This window comes from Rattus norvegicus, chromosome 1 (genome assembly GCF_036323735.1).
Source record: "Rattus norvegicus strain BN/NHsdMcwi chromosome 1, GRCr8, whole genome shotgun sequence".
In the NCBI taxonomy this organism is placed as follows: domain Eukaryota; kingdom Metazoa; phylum Chordata; class Mammalia; order Rodentia; family Muridae; genus Rattus; species Rattus norvegicus.
Window position 1 is genome coordinate 203,099,302 of NC_086019.1, and position 18,165 is coordinate 203,117,466.

The 18,165-nt window shown below is 40.8% G+C and overlaps 1 protein-coding gene across 3 annotated transcripts in view; it reads left to right on the forward strand.

Moving 5' to 3' along the window:
* The window catches only part of Ppp2r2d (protein phosphatase 2, regulatory subunit B, delta), a 34,360-nt gene that overhangs the window by 3,766 nt on the left and 12,429 nt on the right, over positions 1–18,165 (forward strand). For 2 of the 3 annotated variants that reach the window (XM_039100143.2, NM_144746.2), the window contains exons 3-5: positions 15,967–16,064; positions 17,086–17,251; positions 17,770–17,882. In XM_039100143.2, coding sequence (XP_038956071.1) covers positions 15,967–16,064; positions 17,086–17,251; positions 17,770–17,882 — 377 coding nt within the window. The remainder of the gene's footprint in view (positions 1–15,966; positions 16,065–17,085; positions 17,252–17,769; positions 17,883–18,165) is intronic. The other variant, XM_039100105.2, reaches the window with a different exon arrangement.

Genomic DNA, 18,165 nt, shown 5'->3' on the forward strand with positions numbered 1-18,165 from the left:
GCAAATAGGAGCAAACTAGGCTCACAGAGAGATTAGTAATTGTCCTGCTGGTGCCCAGATGTGCAAGTGGCTGACAGTAATGATCGGTTCTCCTTCTCCTGTTGGAGAGTAGAGAAAGAAGCAAGAATCAAAATGGCAAAGCCAGGGGACTTGCAAGTACTGGGCTTAAGAATGTTCACTCACTGCTTTATTTGGGAAGATTTTGTGATGTGGAATAACCTGCAACCAGCCTCTGCTTTCTGACCCTGAGCACGCTTTTCTGCTAGTGAACATTGCATGACACTACAGCCTTTTGCATGTCTGTGCTTGGTAGACTGAGTCCTTAAGGCTAGCTGTCACCACCCTTTCCTAGGCCTTGCACAGGACCAAGCCAAAAAGCAGTGATAATTAATATTATTGGGTACTTCATGTTCCAGAAATTGTGCGGAGGTGTACTACCTGTGCCAGGTAATTTAGTCTTTGCCCATCTGAAAGGCTGTTCATCCCAGTTTCAGATGCACAAACAAGGCACCAAAGAGTGATCAGCTCAACTCCATTAGATGTACTAGAGCAGAGAGAGGGTGTGAAATTAGGCTGCCTGTCTGGAAGGCCTGTGTGCTTTACTGCTCTAGTAACCAGTTTTAGCCAGCCCTGGGGGGAGCACCTTGTAGGAGCCAGCTGTCTGTTAGCAGAGATTGTACCACTAGCAATTGAATTTAACCCTTTGAAAACACAGGAAAATGGCATGCCTTAAAAGGGAATGCTTATCAAATAAAATAAGGTCAGTAGTAGGAGTTCAAGGGTTGAGTCATTTTCTCAAACTTAAAGAGTAGGCATTGTAGGAAACTCAAAACTGGAGCCCTGCGTAACAGTAACTTAGTCAGCTCACTCACAAGGAACCTCAGATCCTCTCTTTCTTTGTGTTTATTGGTGTGTCTTCGTCGTCCCCCACCCCAAGAAATGGGGAACTAGTAAAAGAGTCTTACGTTGAATTTAGTGTTTTTGAGCTTGGATCACAAGATCAACCAGAGGGATCACATCTGGTTCCTTAATTTCAGGCTCTGACATTTTAAATGTCTCGTCTTTTTATTTAATTATTTTGTTGTAATTTTTTCTGCATTTACATTATTTCTACACCTTCATCCCCTTTCCATTTTAATCCCCTACTACCTCTCAGACCTCTTTTTCTTTAGTAGTGTTACCCATGTATTTTGTGTTTAAGACTGACCACGTGGGACTGAGTGACTTTCTTTCTTTCTTTCTTTCTTTCTTTCTTTCTTTCTTTCTTTCTTTCTTTTTTGGCTTTTATATTTGGAGAGCAGGCATCAAAGACAGTTTAGGGGAATAGTCCACATGGCCTCCAGGGATTAACCTAGGTTCATCAGGTTTGTTAGCAAGTGCCTCTCCACTGAGCCATCTTGCCAACCCTGACGTAATACTTTCTTAATCCATGAGGTAGTTTATTGCTTTGAATTCAACTTTAATCTTTTTCTCCCTAAGAAAATAATACAAAGTCAAACTAAGGGTCTATGTGCTTAACTCCAGGCTGAATCTTAAGGGTTATAAAAGTGACTTAGCAGACTGAGTGATTTGGCATAAATTAAAAAGATAAATAGATAATCTCTCCTTAGGGGTTACATGGTGTTTTCAAAGAAACAATCTCCCCCACTCCGCCCCCTGCCCCGTAACAAAATGAAGGGACGTTGGACTTGAAGTCAAGAGATAACTATGTTTCACTGAACATAAGATACATCTCATTTGAGAGATAGTAAAATGTGGAGACTATGGTTATCAGGGAAGGAACACTTGGTCACAGACTTAATGATCAGGATTGATTTCCACATAATAGACCATGGACAGTGGTGCTACTATGGGTCTTTCTCCCCATCCTATCTCCCCTTTTTTAGAAGTCTCAGTGGCACAGGATCTTTGGTTGAGTTATTCCCAATGAGTTCTTCACTCTGTTGCAGCATTGTCATTGGTAAAAAGCCTTTAGGAAAGTATCTCAGAGAGAGCATCAAAGAAGCAGGTGATCCAGTAGTTTTAAGTTTGCAGTGAAACTAGGCTTGGAAAGGGAGATCAGACACTGCTTCTCCCAACATCCCTGTAGTTCTTCATCCTTACTTGCATCTTCAAAGTTGGGTCTATGACCAAGCTGTGACCAAAGTCACAGTTACATAATTGTTATGTTTGTAAGATTGTCGATAGCATGAATTGAATACTATTTTTAGTCCTTGATCTGAAGAATTCTTGTTTGAAGGGAGATTGTGGGTTCAGAGTGTGTCCAGTGGTTACCAGTTATAAAGGCCCTTTCTGAACCTTGATTGTCTAGTAATTGCACCAAATATTTGTGATCAAAGGGTGTGTGAGGTGCTAACAGTACTCTTGTTACCAGTTAAAATACTGATCTGGATGTTAAATAACCAACTTGGAATGTTTGATTCTAGGAATGTTTAAGCATAGATTCAATTTTACATCTGCAGTTAGTGAATCCTGTCTTCTGGGCCTGGCATTTTGGTTTTTTTCCCTGTTAATCTGTAAGTGTTGCTATCTTTGCATCATTGCTCCTATTTCTTTCCTGTTCTAGATTATTCTTCATTTCCTGCCTATTCTCAGCCCTCCACTGATCCTTCTTGTTCCATTAAATTGCACCTTGTTGGAGGATGTCTAGTCTTATCTGCTCTTCACACTTGGCCTTGGACTCTGGACTGTCCTTTTACATTGTTTGGCATGTCCTGTGTCTTGAGTTAGTTAGGCTTGTGTCTTTAGGTTGATGTCAGTCAGAGTAGACCGGATACATAGCAAGACATCATGCAGAGATGTGGATACAAACCTTTTTCACCTTCTTACTTCTTTGTGTCAACTTAGCAAAATACTTCTGTTTCCCTGTTCAGAAAGTGGGGACTTCACCTATAACCATTTCAGGGTTGATGAAATTCCAAAGAAGCTGAAAAGTTCTGGTAAGCAGGGACACAGGATCTGGTGCCTAGGGTGCAACATAGAGGAGCTGACTCTGTGTTGCTGTGGGGCTAAAGAAGTAGTACCACAGTGCACCAAAGAAATGAAATTCAGTCAGTGTGGTAAGGTGCATCCCTGCTAAGTCTAGGATATGTAGAGAACTGGAGAGGAGTGATCATTGCACAGAAGAGGGGAGGGATGGAGGGGAGAAAGCCAGGGCACAAGAAGAAGAAGGGAAGAGGAACATTTGAGGTAAAGGACGGTTTGAGGAGTTATAAGAAGCATGGCTTTCTGAGAAGTAAGAGAACCCAACTTAATCCTTTGGCAGGCAGGAATTTGCTGAGAAGCAAGGGACCAGGCCAGCTTGTAAAAATGCTATAGCCCTTGAAACTCATGCCAAAGGTTTTGGGTTGTGCTTAGTGATTATGAGCCTCAGTGATGGCAACATTGTAACTGCATGAAGGTCACTCTAGTCTGGCATTTAGAGAATGGCTGCTGGTAGAGGAGCACAGGTTCTAGGGAAAAAGTCAAACTCTAAGGAATTTGTACACTTTTCAACAAAGGACCAAATGGTAAATAACTGAGGCTTTCTTTGCACTCTTGCACTGTCTTTTCACTTGGTGTGACAGTGTTTGGCAATGTCCTGTATCATGCTTATTTCTTCAGCTCAATTCCAGAGTACAGAAAAGCAGGACACAGAAAATCATTGTGCAGAGATGTGAGTGTAAACCTATACCTGCCGACCTCAAACCTACCTGGTGGAAGGTAGTAGCTGCTCCAGTCACCTTTATGGTGTACCTTGCTGCCACACTGTAAATCCTGACTTGCAGGCATCTTAACTGGGGACCATTAGAACTTCTGTCTGTGTGACTTAGATCTATCAATACTTTTTTTCTTTGAAATTAGTACAGCTTAATTTTCATATTTTTTTTTTTTACTTTAACTCACTCTACATACTGCTCTTTTTAATGCAGAACATTTTGTTTTCCTATACAGGTTTGGTGAAAAGAGTACTATTGTCTCACACTTAGCAGTTCCTTCAAACAGCTTATTAAGACGCAGCTGATGCTCAGATCTGTTCCCTGGCTGGGTCTCTCACAGTTTCTTTGTTGACATTAATGAAGCAAATTTGGCCTCAAGCAAAGCCATCACTCTTTCTGGGGAGTGATGACTGTTCTGCTCCTTAGTCTAGGCTTTGTTGCTCCCTGGAATCTGAGCCATCAGGTATTTGGTGGGGGCAGGGGTGTGTCTTTGTGTCATCCAAGCTGTTGTGAAACTAGCTCTGTAGACTGAACTAGCCTTGAACTCATGGAGATCAATCTGCCTCTGCCTTTCTAGTTCTGGGATATAAAGGCATATGCCGCCACCACCCAGCCTTTGCTGAAATTTTCTATTGTGGATGTATTTGGAATGTTTTCAGACACTTCTGCATCTTTTGAGATGATTTTTTAGTATATTTTTATAGTGATAATTATATATATATCACATATATGATATAGTAAAATGAATTCGCTTAAGTATTTAACCAATTTTCCTTATCTTTAATATGTCACCATGTGATCAAACTGATGAATTTGAGTAGCTAGTTTCATTTTTGTTTTTTGGGTTTTTGTTGTTGTTGTTGTTGTTGTTTATCCATCCTCATGAGGGATATTCTCTTTTTGGAATATTTCTGCTGGATCTCTCTTGGGTATGGGAATTAAAGGTATGCACCATCTCCTCCTCCCTCCTGTCAGGGAATTGTTGTGCACCATGAGGCCAGGCTTAGTAGTTCTTACTCTAGTGGTAGTAACTGTAGATGGAGCTATTCTGATTTTTAAAGAACATTCTTTGACTCAAGAAAATTGTGTGGGCTAGAGAGATGGCTCAGGGGTTAAGAGCACTCACTGCTCTTCCAGAGGTCCTGAGTTCAAATCCCAGCAACCACATGGTGACTCACAACCATATGTAATGAGATCTAATACCCTCTTCTGGTATGTCTGAAGACAGCTACAGCGTACTTATATATAATAAATAAAATCTTTTTGAAAAGAAAATTGTGTTTGTTGATGCCACCATTGATCTCATCAGAAACGTTTTAGCAACTGTTCAACAGCAGCAGTAGATAGAGGCTCCCCAAAGTCTAATCTGTTCTTGAAAACTCAGATTTTATTATTGACAACAAATTTTATTCATAATTTCCCCTGAAGTAAGAGACTTCACTCTTCTCATTTTCAAAAAAACAAAAGCAAAAAAAAAACCTACCACATGTCAAAGTGTAAATGACCAGTATTGTTAAGCCATTCCAAAAAAAAATAGCATTCTATGAAAACAGTGGCAATGAGGTGCCTTTCCAGACAGCTGTGTACAAAGAAGCAACAGACGGGCTTTGTGAGAATACAGAAAAGCCTAGCTGTGGGATAAGCAGCAAGTCAAGTCAAAGTCAATGATTCCAGTGTTTGTCAGGGACAGTCCTAAGGAAAACTGGCTCTTTGCATTTTCTTTTGCCACATGGATGTCCTGCTGGACTTGAGGGGTGCTACTGCATCATGGTGCTAGACGCATGTGGCCTACACACAGAGGACAACACCGATACAGTAGATCACATATATGTGACATTGTCAACACAGCTTTGACCCTTCCTGAAGGTTCCATAGAACTAGCATTGAAAACCACTGCTATGCAGGAAGCTGCTAACAGTGGAATGGCTAGTACAAGGCAGGTTTAAAGAACAGCCACACCCTTTTGTCTGGCTAGATTTTGTTTTTGTCCCAGAACACAAAAATACAGTGTTATTTATAGAAAACCAAATGGAGTTACAAAGAAGCTGAAAAAAATGAAGACTTTCCAGGTTCTCTGATAGTCCTGGAGTCCCTCCGAGGTCCCCACTTGTAATTAACTGTGTGTGTTCTCAGCCATCCTTTGGATTCATCTGTTTATATTTTACGACTTTATTCTTTTTTTTCATAAGCAGCAGCTCCTCTTATGAACTCCTAAATTCTGTTTGTAACTTGCCTATTAGTGTATGATTTGAGGTCCCTTACCAGGAAACTACTATCCCAGCACCTGCAGAGAGGCATTCCTAAAGAAAAGTGAGTGATTTATGACTCCTCATTACACATATTATTAGCTGGGTAGGAGCAGTGGCCTTGCCCTATGTACATGTGGGCCTAAAATATGAGCACTTACTAGATATCCAGCTGGATACCATGTTGAGGGGGCTCGCAGGGAGTCCATTATGAGTCTTCCTAGACTGACTTAGTTCTGACCTCCTGGACTGAGTTATGAGTGTGAGTGACATGGCAGGGTTGATGTGTAATTTGGGCAAAAAAAAGTAGAAAACTTGGAAAGACTTGTGGCAGGAACATTTAGATGTAAATGGGAGAATAAAATGAAGGTGTAGGTCAGTACAAAAATAGTGAGAGTTCAAAATTGTATGATCAAACATGTTTAAAAAGCAAAGAGTACTCTGGCTGAAGTGATCCACATGGGCTGGGATCTGTTACATATGTGGAAAATACATTAGTGTTCAAGAGTATAGTAAGAATGTTGGTGTCATTACAGACTTCATGATTCCAAAGTACTTTAGCATCTACTTAGTTAGCTTGTAACTACTCACATCTAAGACCACAGGTATTACAAGGCAGTGCTACTGCTCCTTTGCTGGCTAACAGAATAGATAGACTTGCCGTGACTGGTGTGTTTCGAGCGTACTGAAAGAGTTTCTAAGGATGAGTCAGTAGGTAGGGACGTTTGCTACCAAGTCTTGATAAACCATAGTTCAATCTCCAGGCACCATGTGGTGGAAGGAGAGAACGGAGGAAACAAGTTATCATCTGACCTTCACATAAATACCACGTATGTATATACACACACACACAAATAGTATTTAACAGAGGAATTTCTGCAAATGAAATTAAGCATAAAATGGTAGAGTGAACTTTGTATAGTATGCCAGTGAAAAATAAGTACTGAGATTAAAGATGCACACAACTGCACCTAGCTGAAACTAAATGATACCTTTTAGAAGGGAGTAGTCCTTACTGTGTATGTAGATCAGGCTGGCCTTGAACTCATGTAGTTCCACTTGTTTATTGAGAGTGCTAGGCACATTTTTTTCATAATCTGAAAAGAACAGTCATTACTTTTCTTCCCTCCACCCCAGCTATATAGTTCATTGTATATTTTATGCTTAGAAATTCCCATGTCTGTAGGTTTTCCTGTTCTTTGATACATAAAATCATGAGAGATGTAGCTTTTCACATCTGGCTCCTTTTCTTAGTGGTCTCAAGACTCATCCCTATTGTAGGGTACATCAACACTTCCTTCCCTTTTCCAATAAATAACAGTCAGATATACTGACGAGTATGCTACAATGTGTTAATCCACTCATTGCCTGAAGACTTTTCTCCATTCCAGCTCATATGAATAATGCAATTTAGGAATACTCTACAGGTATTTGTAGACATGTAATTTTAACTCTCTTGACATATACCAGTGACTTGTTTGGTCACTGGCTATGTTCAACATTTTTTTATTATCTGCCCAACTATATTCTAAAATGGTTATTTTCCAGTTTCTCGACATCTCATCAGTCTTTGTTGTCTGATTTTTAACTCTTTTGATCGTGGTGAAGTATTTCATGGTTTTGACTGCTCCCTAGTGATTATTTATTGAGCGCTGTTTCCTGTGCTTATAAAACACTGGCATAAGTTTGAAAATTATTTGTTGAAATACTTTGCCTAATTTTAATGACCTTTTTCTTTTCTTTTCTTTTCTTTTCTTCTTTTCTCTTTTAAAGGTCTGGTGTAGTTCAGTCTGTCCTCAAACCTTGATCTCCTGACCCTCCTTCCTCCAGCTCCCAGGTGTGCTAGGACTGAGGTTTGTTCCTGGTGTTTTGTTTTTGGTTTTTGAGACAGGTTATCACTAAGTAGCCCTGGTTATCCTGGAACTTACATAGATCAGGCTAGCCTCCAACATGCCTCCCATGTGCTGGGATTAAAGGTGTGTGCTACCACTCCTGGCTTCGTTCATTTTTCTTGAATGATTTATCTATTTTATGTGCATTGGTTGGTGGTTTTGCCTGCATGTATTATGTCTATGTAAGGGTGTTAGATTCCCCTGAAACTGACAATTGTAAGCTGCCATGTTTGTGCTGAGAATTGAACCTGGGTCCTCTGGAAGAGCAGCCAGTGCTCATAACCACTGAACCATCTGTCCAGCCCCACCCCACCCCCCTTTTTTTTGCAAGGGGAAGGGAGGGTTTGAGTGGGTTTGGATGTGGTGGGAATACAAGAGCTAAGGAGATTTTGTTGAAACACTTTATCCAGTGAGCCATCTTCTTCAGCTTTTGTTTCCTTCAAAGAATTTTATAACATTGGTGCTTAAGGCTTTGAGATATTTTAAGAATTTGTTTTAAACTGGGTGTTGGTGATACACGCCTTTGCCTCTCCCAGTCAGGGGCAAGTGGATCTCTGAGTTCAAGGCCAGCCTAGTCTAAAGAGCAAGTTTGGGGCAGACAGCTACACAGAGAAACACTATCTTTAAAAAAACAAACAAGTAAATATAAAATATAAATTTATTTCATATAAGATTATTTTATAATATGCATGACTTCTGTATACTGTTACCTTTAATTTTCATATTGAAAGTGTCCACATTCATCATTTTGATTGACCAAAATATATGACTATGTCTGCCTTGCTTTGTGCAAGTCCCATACTATGTTGATTCTTGAACCTTTTTAGTGAATTTTAAAATAAAAAAACTTGAGTCTTCCAACTTTCTTTAGTGTTACCCTACAGTACTGTTATAGTATTTCTTTGTGGATCATGTAGTAATAGAAATCTGTTTTGGGGTTGCTCGTTGCACTTTATAGACATGAAGTGAACTTTGTGTAGGTTTGGTCTCCTGAATCTTAGCTAAACCAATTCAAGATTGATGGTTTTAAGATTGTAAATACTCCAGCCTCCTCTGGGAACGGTTTCTTTTTCTTGCCTAATTGCCTTGTCCAGCCTCTTTGGAAGAATATATGTACTAGACATCACAGAGTACCTATACATCCTTGTTTCTGATCTTAGAAGAGTCTTCATACTTTAAACATTAAGTATCTTTGTGGTTTTGCAGAAGTTGTTTGACAGTTTGAAGAAGTTTCCTTCTATTTTCAGTTTATTGTTACTGTGAAAAGGTTCTGGACTTGTCAGATGTGCTGTTTGCATTGGTGGTCATGACTGGCTTTTGTCCTTTAACTTTCTTAACATGATGTTACATTGCATCATATTCATTTGTTAAGCTAACTTTGCCTTTCTTGGGTATATTTTCCTTTTATTAAAATTTTATTTGTTCCTATAACAAACTAAGATTTAGTTGTCCCTTGTTACTTTCCTATTTTACGGTAATTTATCTTAAGCCTATCTTCTGTTAACTGATAGAATATAATTCAAAACTGATTGTACTGTCACAAAACATCATCTCCAGAGCTCTTTGTTTTTATTTTTAATATAGTCCAGTCACAATTTAAAGACACTCTATTTCGGGTGTTTGAGAGTACAGTGTTCCTATAAACGGCTCTTACATGGTTGGCTTGCCTTTTTTAAAGTCTTCGATGGGGGTTATGCTTCTATTATTTTGTTTGTTTTCTTTTGTTCTTTGAGTCAAGGTCTCATGGAGCCAAGGTTTATATTGAACCCTTCTCGTCGTCCTGTTTGCAGGAATTGCTTGTAAGCATCACCTTGACCAGCTATTGTCTCAGTTTATGTCTGGCTTTTGAGCTGAGATAACATTTGCCTTTGGATGATCTACATCAAAAAGCAAACTTAGAAGTGTCTGGGAGAGATGATTCAGTGATTAAGAGCATAGACCTACCAAAGGACCTGATTTCAATTCCCAGCATCCACATGGCAGTTCACAACTGCCTGTAACTTCAGTTCCAGGGTTTCCAACACCCTCTTTTGGACTCCTCAGGTACCAGGCATGCAGGTAGTATATAGATATGCATACAGGCAAAACACCTATATGTATAATAAAATAACCTTTTTTAAAAAAAAAAAAAGACAAAATTAACCTGGCTGATATCCACTCTTATAATCCCAGCATTTGGGAGGCTGAGGCAGGATGATATGGGATTCCCTGCCCTCCACCCCAAATAAAATGAATATCACATAGAAACTCTGTGTGCACACATCTGTTGGTAGAACAATTTTTATTTTTCTGTGCAGTGATCTTTCCCAGTCCCAGAATATTTGGGCATTGCCTGGCTTACCTGACAACCTCAATAAACTCTGCATTGTGGCAGTGTACTGATTTCCTTTTACAAATGTTTGTATGTGAGGGAGTGCCGATGTTCAGATGACTTTTTTCCTGGGGATTCTTTATTAGAATCATCTGTCTTATAAGTTTCTGTATCATGTGTTTGCCTCAGTACATGATGCAGAATATGAAGTGTCTTCCCCTTAGCCTGCTGCCTGCATAGTCACAAGCCAGAGACAGCTGATCTGCTAATAGTTAGTTGCCAAGGCTTGAGTGGACTTCAGTGGGCAAGCTCTGAGCAGTAGAGTCAAGAGCTGCTCAGGAAAGACTGGGAGTAGAGAGCCCTCAGATGAGAGGGAATTAAGAAATGCTTGGCCAAGATACCTGGCAAAGCCAGTAGAGTTCAGGCACTTGCTTAACTAAGCATTCTCCTCTGGAGTTGCAAAGATCAATGAGAAATAAGAGAAGGTATGTTTGGTCCCTTATGGGCTCATCATAGGACTAAGCTTGAGGAGCAAGGTAAGAATATTGCTGCAGAAGTGTAGGGGAAAGTTGCAGGATGAAGACATGGCTGTTTTCTTGTAGAATGTTGTTAAGTGAATCTGTAACACAACAGGTGACTAGTGTGCCAGTGGTAGCTTGAAGTCAGCAGGTATAATGCAGTCAGTGACAGATGAAGGTAAGAGCAGTTGTGGAAGAACATCCAAGGGTTGAAGAAAATCTGAGTGTAGGTGAGCAGAACTGAAGAAGGTTAGGTTAATGGCTCCCGGATGTCACTAGGTTTCAGAGTAAAGAGGCACAGAGAACCATGGAGGAGATGGAGGTTAAAATGTGAGGGGTGAAATCTGAATGGATGAGTACAACTAATGGGCCTAAGGGTCTAGATGACCAGCTGGGGTACACAGGATTCAGGAAGCCCTACAGTAGCATGATAGATGTGCACAGTGCCTTAGGCCCAGGCTGCAGCAGTGAGCACACTTGAGGAGCATCTGCAGTATAACCATGCTATGAGGGTGAGCACAACCAGGACTTTTTTCTCTCCAACATCGGTCCACCTCAGCTCTGACCTAGCTAATAGGATTTGTTGTTGTTGTTGTTTTCAGGTGGAGCAATGCTATGATAACTACCTAGCCCCACCCCCTGCGTAATCAATTATCCTGGTTTTGAATTTGATATAAGTGACATTAACACTATGAGTACATGCTTCTGCTTTTCATCCTGGTTATGGGTGTTAGTAACTTTGTCATTTTCATTGTTCTGTGAAGTTCTTTTGTAATGATTGCATAACTTGTATATCTGTTCTCCTGAGTGGACATTTGAATTGTCCTTGGGGTACTTGATTGGTACTTGTTTATACCTTCTTCAAACTTAATTAAAACTTGAGGTATAGAAACTGGTTTTTTTCTCGAGTTTTAAGGATGGTTAGTATTCATTCATCCATCTCCCTGAAACCTATGTGAAGCTATTAGCTCTGCTTCCTTTTGTGTGGTTGGAGTCTTTCCTGCTCTGTGTACATGTCCTTGTCCTGCACCTATGCCTGGATTGTGGTAGACTCATCGCAGCTCTTTGGCCTATAGACCTTTGCGCGTAGGAGACCCTGGTACTCTTCTTTTCTCTCTCATTAGAACTATCAACTAGGCCATGGGTACTGAAACCCATCTTCCAGCTGTGTTTGCTCCTTGCAGTTTTTAGGCTGCTATCCTTGCAGTTTTTAGGCTGCTTACATTTCAGGTAAAAGTCCTTCTCGGTCAGGCAGGGATGACAGTAGCTTGCCTCCCAGGCAGAGCTTACCCTGACATTAGCACAGTAATTGCTGTTAGTAGACAGCTGGGCTAAAGGTGTTAGTGGTCACTGTTGATCCTTTATTAGTGGACTTTTTTCCCAAGCGTCTGCTTTGTTTGGTTGATTTTTCTCATATCTGCAGATCTAAGTTGTGAATTTTGTTTTAAAAGTAGGGCCACTGTGAAGACAGTTCTGTGAGCAAGTGGACTTGGAGAACTGTCCACCTTCTGCATTCTTGCTTTGGCATTTCTGAGAGGTATCCTGGGGTACGGTGGGGGTGCTAACCCATCACCCAGAATCACAGGAACATGAAATGGTATGGACCCAGGGAATGTTCCCCTAACTGGAGCTATTTGGCCTTAGGGCAGAGGAGTGGCTTCAGGTCTGACATTGCTCAAAATAGCTGGAATTGTCTGCAATAAAGTGATCTAAATATCAGCTAAACCACCACCTCACAACAGAGAGCCTCAGCGGCCCATTTGTGCCAGTGCAGTGAAGTTGCAGGAGTCGTGTGTGGGCGCTCTAATAGGCAAAGTGAGTAAGCTCAACAAATGTGGTAATTCAGAATTGCCTTCTATTAACACTGTTTTTATGCTTTTAGTTTCAGTCTACGATTGTAAAAAGGTATCTCACAATGAATTGATGTCGATCATTTAAATTTTACTGAGTTTACAATTTAGTTCATGTATATATTTTAACTTTAGAGCTTATCTGGCCATTACAAAGAACATTCCCAACTTTAGACTCAGTCATAATTTGTTGCTTAGTGAAAATTATTTCTCCATAAAGATAGGCTTAGGATTTCCTCTTTCAAAAGATTTGGTTTGTTTTAATTAATCTGAAAATCACTGACAACTAAAACACAATTATATCATACTGTATATCCTCTGAGTATGAATAACATAGATTTAGTCTCTTTTGGGCCAGTAAACAAAGTTGTAGTTTCATTCAAGCATATTAAGTTATTTTGGGTAATTTTAGGGTGTTAAATTAGAGGTGTGGCTAAATGGCACTTGCCTAATATACATGAGGCCCTGGTTTCAATGTGGGGAGAGGGTAGGTGTTGCTAGTAAAAGTCACTCAGCAGGGCATGGAGGCTCATGCCTGTAATCCTAGCTCTTGGGAGGTAGAGGCAAGAGAATCAGGAGTTCACAGTCAGCCTAAACTGTATGAGACCCTCTCTCAAAAAAGGGTTGGGGACATAGTCTACCTAGTCCTTATGCCACACCCAACTGAAGCCTTTTGAAGAAAGGAGTCCCCTTAGTGGGGTCAGCAAGCAATACCAATATAGTCAACCAACACTGAGTGTCTTCAGGAAACTCCCTGGCAATTATTTGACTAGTGCTCTTGTGCAGTGTTGAGTGGTTCTGTCAGAAACATAGGCAGATGCATTTCTGTCTTTCCACTGTGTCAGAGTTTATTGAGTAGCAATAAATTCACAAGGTGTGGTAGCTTCATTGGCTGCAATTTGCCAGGTAGTCCTTTCCTTGACAGCCAGCTAAGGCAAACACCGGCTCTTTTGTTTGCATCATTAGTTACTAGTAGTAATGCTCAAATGGTGCATTACAGATCATCTAGTAATACCTCAGTACCTGTATGGCTACAGAAAGCTAAAGAGGCCCTCTGTACCTATGTGGTTACAGAATGGCTACAGAGGTTAAAGAAGCCCAAGGAGTTACAAAGAAGCCTGGGAAACAAAAGCAGGTGGAGAGGACAAGGAGTAAGAGGGCAAAGCTGAAGGGGGACCTCCTGGAGATGCTGCGGTGTAGTTAAGCTGCAGAAGTGAGGTGTGGGGAGCTGGAGGAGCAAAAGACAAGACCAGATCCAGGTAAATGTTTGAGAATGTCAAGTCCAAACAAGAGTACTAGGTTGAATGGACAGGCAGCAGTTAGAGCAGATCACACCACAGACCAGGCCAAGCTGAAATTCCTGAGACAGGAGTTTTCTGCTTTTGATGCCTTGAATCCTCCTGGATGGTCAGATGGCAGGTTGGGAGGGCCATTGCATCACAGTGTTTGGTGCCTGCCTCTGTACAGGTTTCATTTGAGGAAACCACCTTTTTCCCCGTCTAGACATGCCAGTCTTGGCTTTCCTGGTAATGACTTTAATATACATTTGTACTCATTTACTCTAATAAATTTATAGGACGGCACCCTTTTTACTTTGAAGAATAATTGCTTATCACCCTAGCTCTGTGTGTGTTTGGGGTATGTGTTGTGGTACCAGACAGGTGGCGTTTGTTTACAATGTCCACCTAAGTGCAGTCATCCATTCTTACTGTAGAATCGAACACTGCTTATAAAATGGAGTTTGTTGGGGCAGAGCACAATTTGATCTTATCATATAACCCTTAAGAATTGCATCTAGTTGCTGGGTGATAGTGGTGCACACCTTTGGTCCCAGCACTAGGGAGGCAGAGGCAGATGGATCTCTGAGTTAGAAACCTGTCTGGTCTACAGAGTTAACTCCTGAACAGCCAGGGCTACACAGAGAAACCTGGTCCCAAAGCATATGCATGCATATATATGCTTCTAGTCATTTGGGACTTCTTTTCAGTTCTTTCAGCGTTGGTCCTATTACTTAACTGGTAGAGAAGGTGCTTATAGCTGTGTTCTAGTCTGCCTTTCAGATGTTGTGATAAACACCATGACCAAATGAAACTTGAAGAAGTAAGGGCTTATTTCAGATTCTCGGGTCATTGAGAGAAACCAGGGCAGAATAGGGAGAAAATGCTTCACCAGATAGTGGCACACACTTTTAATCCCAGCACTTGGGAGCCCCCCACCTCTCACCCAAACCCTTCAGCCTGGCCAAAAAAAAAAAAAAAGATAGGAAATGCTGCAAAGAATGTCCACAGGCAGTCTGATTGAGATGGTTTTAGTTGAGATCCTCTCGGGTAATTCTGATTTTGTGTCAAGTTGACAGCTGAGGCTGACCTGAAAAGCTGAATAGTATCTGTCTCTCCAAGCATCCAACTTTAGTAGCTCGTATAGGAAACACAGAAACTCATCTGCAGCATCACTGGCCTCATGGCAGCTATAGTGAGTCAGCTGGCCTATTGCCAAATCAGCTGTAGCTTGGTCCACAGGATATGCCATACTGCCTCAGAGTGTGTCCGAGCCTCATTCAGGCAGCAGGGGGCACAGTTGAAATGCATCAGACTAGCCTCCAGAGCCTAGCCTAGATTTTCGTCTGGAATTATGACTTTTTTAACCACTCACAGACATGGAGCATACCACCCTGCCCACATCGTCTTCCCCCGGGGTGGCATGCACACCATTTATTTACTGCAGAGGCTCTTCCCACACTTTGGGACTGGGAAAGAGCTCCAAGCCTTACAGCTTGTCAATCTTGAACAGGGTGGCCATGGTCTGTAGTGTTGTACAGAGGCTAGCAAAAGTTTCTATATAAATATTAAAACATTTCTATTATTACTATGTAAGAATCAAATTTAGGGAGCTGGAAAGATGAATCAGTGGTTAAAGAGCACTCTCTGACTTTTCTTGCAGAAAACCCGGGCTCAGTTTCCAGTACCTATGTGGAGGTTCACAACCTCTATAACTCCAATCCCAGGGACTTGATAGTCTTTTCTGCTGTCTGAGGGTACTGTGTACATATGGCACACATACAGGCAAATGTACACATTAAAAAATCATTTATTTTAAAAATTGACATTAAGTATGCATTTTAAAGTTAGATACCATTCTTCTAAAGTCAACTGAGGTGTTTTGTGTTGTTTTCCTTTAAAATTATTTTCCTAAATTCTTGTCTTTGCAATTAAAAGTATCTAAATCCAGATAAGTTACTGTATGACAGAAGCATGAGGTAAATTGGATCAGTGAAATCAGACTCCTCAGAATTCCCGTGTACTGGTGGGTTCTACCTTAGATCCCTAAAACAGACAAGAAGTATATACATTTTCATAGACTGTTTGTTTTATCTGGAGATAAAGTTTGTATGTGTTTGCCATTTGATCCTCACAAAATATCAGGTGTGATTGACTCTGTCTTCTACCAACAGCCGACATCATCTCCACCGTTGAGTTTAACTACTCTGGAGACCTTCTTGCAACAGGAGACAAAGGTGGCAGAGTTGTTATTTTCCAACGGGAACAAGAGGTCAGTGCTTTACAGTCCAGTCAGATGTCATCACACATGCTGCACATACTGCTTCCCAGAAAGGAAACAGTTTTCGTCAACACTCAGGCCTGCTGCAGTTACTACGTAGGGTACTTTTTCAAGCACAACCTTGGGAGATGAGAAGAAGTCTTCTCCCTGTGAGAACTCCTAAGCTGACAATGCATTCCTGTCTTCTGTGGGTCCATAAGGCAGCTGGAAAGAGTCTAAGAATATGGCACCTCTGGATCACTTGTGTTTGACTACTTTCCTTTGGGTTACCTGCTTCCATGTGTGCATGTGCACATTAAAGATTATATCACAATGATACGTCATTGTCTTTATCCTTGGATTCTGGGAACAGCAGAGCTGACAGTACTACACCCCAGGCATGTACAATCATCCATAGGGCAGGGCTGCACCATGGAGCAGAATCCAACATCTAAGAGCCAATCCATCTCTTCAAGCAATAGGAACCAGAATGGAGATTACTAGATAAATACACCCTAAGACTGTCAAATTATACAATCTTGCACTCTGATTCAGTTTTACCCTCCCTCTGTTAAAATTTAAAACTCATATCAGTACCAAAAATAAGCTTTTAGCCATTAGACTTCTCTGCTTCCCCTGATATGGCCACATTAAATCTCTGTGTGTTTTGCCTCATTTTTGTTTGTACTGGCATATTGGAACTGGTAACCAAGGTTAACTGGCAGGGCTGCCAGAGATAGGACTTAGTCCCTCAAACTTTGGTTACAGAAAGATAGAAGAGGGAGCACGTCCACAGACAGGCTTAGTCATGTCCCACTGCTTGTCCACTGCTGAGAAGACTCAAGTGTGCAGAAAAGGCCTGTGCGCTCTTTATTCTTCCAAGTGCATTAATGCCAGCTTCGTCAAGAGCTTTTTGAGTCAAGACCTTTTTAATTAAAAATACGTGATCATTTAATGCTAATGTTGATAATAGTCAAAATCTATCTGCCTTGTGCTTTAAGTTTATTAAAGAAGCTATCATGTTTCCTTGCAGAATAAAGGCCGCGCTCACTCTAGGGGAGAGTACAATGTTTACAGTACCTTTCAGAGTCATGAGCCAGAGTTTGACTATTTGAAAAGTCTAGAAATTGAAGAAAAAATTAATAAAATCAGGTGGTTACCGCAACAGAATGCTGCTCATTTTCTACTCTCTACAAATGGTGAGAATTGTAAATGACTGTTTGATATATTTTTAATTTTAGTGTGATGGATTCTTATTTTTAAATAATTCTAGAAGCTGTTTCTGCTCTAAACTTTGGAGAAGGGTAAAAACAATGCTAGAAAATTCAAATTCTGCATAGAAAACCGTACTAGTATATTTGTTTCCATCTTTAGTTTTTGTTTGTGTGTGTATGGTGCATATGCATATATGTAGTGAATACTTAACTATGCATGCTTCTGGTGGCCAGAGGAAGCCATTGGATGTCCTGCCCTGTCACTCTCTTACTCCTGCGAATAACCCCAGACAGCACTGAGGTTTTAGGGACATGGCTAGGGATGTGAACCTGGAATCTCATGCTTGTTAAGCAGCTGCTCTTACCAGTGATCCACCTCCCCAGCCTCCTAAGCTAAGACACCAACTTAGGCAGGCAATAGTTTCATAGAATGGTTAAATAATAGTGATACATGTTGTTTATGATTTTTCTTTTAATATAAAGAATAAGGTTTTTATTTTCAGATAAAACTATTAAATTATGGAAAATAAGTGAACGAGATAAAAGAGCAGAAGGTTATAACTTGAAAGATGAAGATGGACGACTTCGAGACCCATTTAGAATTACGGCACTACGGGTATGTGCTGCATTTTCTTTAACCCTTCCAGCACTTTTCAGAAATAATCCAAAACAGCACATCAGCTGTGGAGAAGACTGTTTGAAGTGTAACAGGCCTTACCTTCCTGACTCATCTTTATAGATGGTAGTGGCCCTCATTGCTGTGTATTTGTTGAAAATGGGATTCTTCAGTGTCACCAAGGTCATAAGATGGTGCTGAGGGAAAAGCTAGCATTGGGTTTCCTGCTAGAGCTTCTGCTGAGAGGTACCCAGGACAGTTGAGTTTTTTGTGGTAGAACCCA